Source organism: Labrus bergylta, chromosome 11 (genome assembly GCF_963930695.1).
Source record: "Labrus bergylta chromosome 11, fLabBer1.1, whole genome shotgun sequence".
Classification (NCBI taxonomy): Eukaryota; Metazoa; Chordata; class Actinopteri; order Labriformes; family Labridae; genus Labrus; species Labrus bergylta.
In genome coordinates, this window is record NC_089205.1 from 30,402,702 (window position 1) to 30,408,408 (window position 5,707).

At 50.5% G+C, this 5,707-nt stretch overlaps 1 protein-coding gene across 7 annotated transcripts in view; it reads right to left on the reverse strand.

Annotated features, from left to right (window-relative positions):
• Positions 1-454: 454 nt before the first annotated feature.
• eif4h (eukaryotic translation initiation factor 4h) overlaps positions 455-5,707 on the reverse strand; it is a 15,394-nt gene continuing 10,141 nt past the window's right edge. For 2 of the 7 annotated variants that reach the window (XM_065960236.1, XM_065960235.1), the window contains exons 5-7: positions 5,670-5,707; positions 4,890-5,060; positions 2,553-3,070 (exon numbers count right to left, since the gene is read on the reverse strand). The exon at positions 5,670-5,707 is cut by the window's right edge and continues 43 nt beyond it. In XM_065960236.1, the coding sequence (XP_065816308.1) occupies positions 2,931-3,070; positions 4,890-5,060; positions 5,670-5,707 (349 nt within the window). In that variant the 3' untranslated portion in view covers positions 2,553-2,930. Of the gene's footprint in view, positions 939-2,552; positions 3,071-4,889; positions 5,061-5,642 lie in introns of those variants that run through there. The other 5 variants (XM_065960233.1, XM_065960232.1, XM_065960239.1 and 2 more) reach the window with 3 other exon arrangements.

Sequence of the window (5,707 nt, forward strand, 5' to 3'; positions counted from 1 at the left end):
ACCCAGACTCAGAGTATTTATTTCCTTTGTGACTCACTCCTCCTGTGTGTGAATGTACTTGGTAATAAAAAACTATTCTGATTCTTAAACCAAACAATTTCAAATCTGAAGTTGTGTTTTGATTTTTAACTTGTTTTCTGTGATGAGAATCAACTCGGATATAAAGATGTAGGACTAAGTTCCTTCAGAGAGGGGGCGCTGTTGGCTGAGTGGTTAGAGGGCACGCCCCACGTACAGATGCTGTACTCCTCCAAGCGGGGCGGCCCGGTTCAAATCCGACCTGTGGATCCTTTCCTGCACATCTCCCCGCTCTCTCTCTCTGATTTCAGACTCTCCACTGTCCCACCTCTACAAAGAAATCTAAAATAATAAAGTTCCTTCAGAGAGAGGAGGCCGTGACCTCTGCCCTCACACACACACAAGCTCCTCCCCCCTGAAATGAAACACGTGGTGGTTGATGTATGATGATGATAGTTTTATTGCCATAAACAGTGTAGGAAAAAATTAACAACAAAAAAAGTTAAAACAGCCGTTTTTTATTCTATAGTACAGTGAAGCGATTCAAAGTGTTCATCAGCGACAAACACGTTCTGAAAGCGACGCGACCGAAAACCACCGACTGAAGGTTGAAACGCTGCTCGTCTGATCCACACTGAGAGCTCACCTGGGCCAGGTGCACGCCCTCCGCAGGTTCAAGAGCGGGAAATCAATGAATGTAGAAATCATAGTTTAAAGCACAAACTGACAATAACTTCATGGTCATAATCTATCTTACAAAACTTTTCCGGGTGGGAGTCGGCTTCAATTCTGAAAAAACAAAAAAACAGCAACAAAAAAAAAAATCCTTTAAGTTTCTTCTTTTCTGTTGGCGAGTCGACGTGTCAGCGCCACCCTCTGGTCAGGAGTATGTGGCTGCTGATTTAAATGAATCAGGGTTGCTGCATTCAAAGACAGGTGGAAGAAAAGAAGAGGTGGAGAACAGAGAGATGAAAAACGGGGCAAAAGGAAGGGAAAACAAAAAATTTAGCATAACAGGTAAGAACACATTTTTCGCCGTTTCCCTCTCTTTCATTTTAAACATTCTTTCTTCCCCTCCTTCATCCCTTCCTTTCCTCCATGATGGTGAACTCTCTCTGTACTGTCGCTGCTAGGAGACGAGACTGAGTCAGTGAGGGGAGCGAGCCCGAGAGAAGGGGAATCAGGAAAACGTGAAAAGGTGTCAAAAGAGAAAAGACAGAAATTCAAACATCCAATCACGTCGCAGAACAAACGACACACAGGAAATACTTCTCACGATGCGGTCTTCACTTTTTGTCACCTGTTCTGTTTCTTGTTTAACTCGAGGGAGGGGGGAAGGGGAGGGGGAGGGGGGAGGGGCTTGTTGGCGTCACCGTGTGGTCGAAGGCGTTCCTGATTTTTTTTTGTCGATGTTCCTTTAAAAATAAAAAGTATGAGAATGAGGTGAATCGAAGGCGAGAGAGAGACTTTGTGAATCCTCTGCTCTGTTCTCGGGTTCGTCCCGTTCAGGTGAGATTTTCAGTGTGGATCAACGGACCAATCAGAGAAGAGAACAATGTTGTTGATTAATACCTGCGTCCTCGACTCTAAATCTGATTGGACTGGACAGCTTTCCTGTGTCCGACATGTTGCAGTTATTCTGCAGACCGAGACAACCAATCAGAGGGCTTTATCTGTGCTGCGTTCAGGGACACTGTGGTAGCTTAGAAACCTCTGGACCAACCCGGAGATGCTGTCGATCCTTCGTCTGTATTATCCTGAAATTTGATTAATTTATTTCCAGAAGAGTCCGTTCTGTTAGGAAGCCATTTTTCCTTTTTTTTTTACACTGGACTTGAACGCAGCATTAAGGAGTTTCAGGTTTTTAAGGGAGCCAAACGGACAATTATCCCACAGTCAGTGAACGCAGCACCTGTTTTCTCCGGCTTCTCAGCTCTCCACTCTGATTGGTTCAGCTATGTAACAGGTGTCCTACCAGCAGTGCATCATGGGAGTTGTAATCAGATCATCGCCACTCTAAAGCTTCAAACTTTTCTTCTTAATTAAAACAAAAAAGTTTCCATAAAGTGAAGTCTGCTGCACAAACCTGTGGGTGGGCGGAGCTTGTCTAGAGGCCGTCCCAACAAAGACTAAGCCCCGCCCACCAGGGACGACACGCAGCTCAAATCAAACACCGACACTTTGATGACAAAATATGTAAAAAGACTCTCAGCTCCAAACTGGGATGTCTGATTAATGAGTCACCACGGCAACAAGCGACAGCAAAGAAAGAAAATAAAAAGGTTAGCCTCTGACTGGACCAATCAGGATGAGGGGGCGTGTCTACAAAATACAAAAACGGCTTTACAGGTTAAACGCCTGGGCTTCATTCTGTTGGCGAGTAGATGTTGAGTGACCTTTGAGGCCGGCGGCAGAGGAGGGGGTGGGGCTACAGGACAAAGCAGGTATGACATCACAGTAAGCAGAGGTGGAGGTGAGGAAAGGGGGCGGGGCTGAGAAATCCAAAGTTGGGACATGCATTCACAAGCTGCTCGTTGTGTTTGTGTTACAGATTTATTACTCAGTGTCAGAGTGTGTGTCATCTTAGTTCCCACTAAGAATAAATATTCTGCTCAAACGGAACTCAAACAGGAAGAAGAAGAAAAAGCAGCAGCAGAAGAAGAAGAAGAAGAAGAGGAAGAAGAGGAAGAAGAGGAAGAGGAGGGCGGCGTCTGCTCGATCGCTGTCAGTCAGTCAGAGAGGAAGGAAAGCTAACCGTGCCGTTTAAACTCATCCAGTTGGCGTTTTTCTTTTTCCTCGTTAAAGTTCTCTATCTGTCCCCCCTCCCCCTCCCCCCTCCCCCCCCCCCTTCCCCTCCCCCCTCCCTCCCCCTGCCCCCCCTCCCCCTCCGGCCCTCTCGGCCTTCAGTCTCTTTAAGGTTTTTCCTTGGGGATCACCTCCTCTCGTGGCTTCGCTCCGCCGAAGATGGCAGAGTTGGGGTTGGCGACCTGGTTGAGCGGCGCGGCGACGGTCCGGGGCTTCAGCTGCAGCCGAGGCCGCTGAGCGCGCTCCTCTGGACGACGTAAACAAACAAACAAACAAACAAACAAAGAGAGGAAAACAGTTACACACTCTGGATTCATCCAGTCATCAAACTCTCAAAGGTTTCATGTTTGACATTCTGAATATTATTACATTTGATCTTCACAAACGAGAGGAGAGGAGGAGAAGAGGAGAGGAGGAGAGGAGGGGGGCAGTAGGAGAGGAAACAAGAGGAGAGGAGAGGAGGAGAGGAGGAGAAGAAGGGGGCAGTAGGAGAGGAAACAAGAGGAGAGGAGAGGAGGAGAAGAGGACAGTAGGAGAGGAAACAAGAGGAGAGGAGGAGAAGAGGAGAGGAGGACAGTAGGAGAGGAAACAAGAGGAGAGGAGAGGAGGAGAGGAGGAGAAGAAGGGGGCAGTAGGAGAGGAAACAAGAGGAGAGGAGAGGAGGAGAAGAGGACAGTAGGAGAGGAAACAAGAGGAGAGGAGGAGAAGAGGAGAGGAGGACAGTAGGAGAGGAAACAAGAGGAGAGGAGAGGAGAGGAGGAGAGGAGGGGGGCAGTAGGAGAGGAAACAAGAGGAGAGGAGAGGAGGAGAGGAGGAGAGGAGGACAGTAGGAGAGGAAACAAGAGGAGAGGAGGAGAGGAAACAAGAGGAGAGGAGGAGAGGAGGGGGCAGTAGGAGAGGAAACAAGAGGAGAGGAGAGGAGAAGAGAAGAGGAGAGGAGGGGGGCAGTAGGAGAGGAAACAAGAGGAGAGGAGGAGAGGAAACAAGAGGAGAGGAGGAGAGGAGGGGGCAGTAGGAGAGGAAACAAGAGGAGAGGAGAGGAGAGGAGGGGGGCAGTAGGAGAGGAAACAAGAGGAGAGGAGAGGAGGAGAGGAGGGGGGCAGTAGGAGAGGAAACAAGAGGAGAGGAGGAGAGGAGGAGAGGAAACAAGAGGAGAGGAGGGGGTAGTAGGAGAGGAAACAAGAGGAGAGGAGAGGAGAGGAGGAGAGGAGGAGAAGAAGGGGGCAGTAGGAGAGGGCAGTAGGAGAGGAAACAAGAGGAGAGGAGGAGAGGAGGGGGGCAGTAGGAGAGGAAACAAGAGGAGAGGAGAGGAGGAGAGGAGGGGGGCAGTAGGAGAGGAAACAAGAGGAGAGGAGGGGGCAGTAGGAGAGGAAACAAGAGGAGAGGAGGGGAGGAGGGGGCAGTAGGAGAGGAAACAAGAGGAGAGGAGGGGAGGAGGGGGCAGTAGGAGAGGAAACAAGAGGAGAGGAGGGGGCAGTAGGAGAGGAAACAAGAGGAGAGGAGAGGAGGAGAGGAGAGGAGAGGGCAGTAGGAGAGGAAACAAGAGGAGAGGAAACAAGAGGAGAGGAGAGGAGGGGGCAGTAGGAGAGGAAACAAGAGGAGAGGAAACAAGAGGAGAGGAGAGGGCAGTAGGAGAGGAAACAAGAGGAGAGGAGAGGGCAGTAGGAGAGGAAACAAGAGGAGAGGAAACAAGAGGAGAGGAGGGGGCAGTAGGAGAGGAAACAAGAGGAGAGGAGGGGGCAGTAGGAGAGGAAACAAGAGGAGAGGAGAGGAGAGGAGGGGGCAGTAGGAGAGGAAACAAGAGGAGAGGAGAGGGCAGTAGGAGAGGAAACAAGAGGAGAGGAAACAAGAGGAGAGGAGGGGGGCAGTAGGAGAGGAAACAAGAGGAGAGGAAACAAGAGGAGAGGAGGGGGCAGTAGGAGAGGAAACAAGAGGAGAGGAGGAGAGGAGGGGGCAGGAGGAGAGTCTGGCTCCAGGTGAATTCTCCTCTTTATATCCTGCTGTGTTCTCACATCAGCTCACTCTGACTTCCTGCACAATAAAAACTGATAGAAACAAATAAAAACCTTCAGACGGTTCCCTGAAGTCTGTCGCTCCTCCGCGAGGAGGGGGTCCCCCCTCCCTAAAGCGACCGGCTCCGGGACCTCCACCTCCACCTGCGCCTCCCCCCCTTCTGTCTCCAGGGCGACCGCCATTGCCACCGCCTCGTCCTCGCCCCCCTGCAAAGTCGTCAAAACCTGGACAGACGGACAGAGAGACAGACGGGTGAGTCAGCAGACAAGACGCCTTCGGGGGTCCTGCGGCGTCCGGATCCTGGACCGTGACCGATGAGCGCGAATGATCCAGGTGAAATGCATGATGGGGGGACAGAAAGGGGACGTGGTCCAGCAGCTCCTGGAGGCGGAGCCAAGCTACGAGGGTCAACCTGTTTTCCTTTAATGAGTAAAGAAAGCTGCAGGACATAACAAGGCTACTGTTAGCTTAGCATCGTTTCAGTCTGACTTTGACCTTTGACCTTAAGTCTTAAGGTTTGTTTAGCTTTTTATTCAAGTCGAGATTCTGGTGGTGTGACGACCTCGAGGGCCCTAAAATAAATTCTCTCTCTCTAAACCGGCGTCAGTGGCGCCCCACGTGCAGCAGACGCTCAGCAGCTATCACGTCACAGAACAAATAAAACGGTAACCATGGAGATAGACGTCTTCTTAAAGCTTTTCTAGAATCATTCAGTTAAATTCTAAACATCGATTCGTCGTTAAACTGTGCTGCAGTCTGATTGGCTGCAGCTCAGCAGTGTTCTGATTGGTCCGCTGCTGTCCAACCTGAGCTGCCGAACTCTCTGCCCGCACCTCCTCCTTGGCTGTCGAACTCGTCACGGCCCTCACGT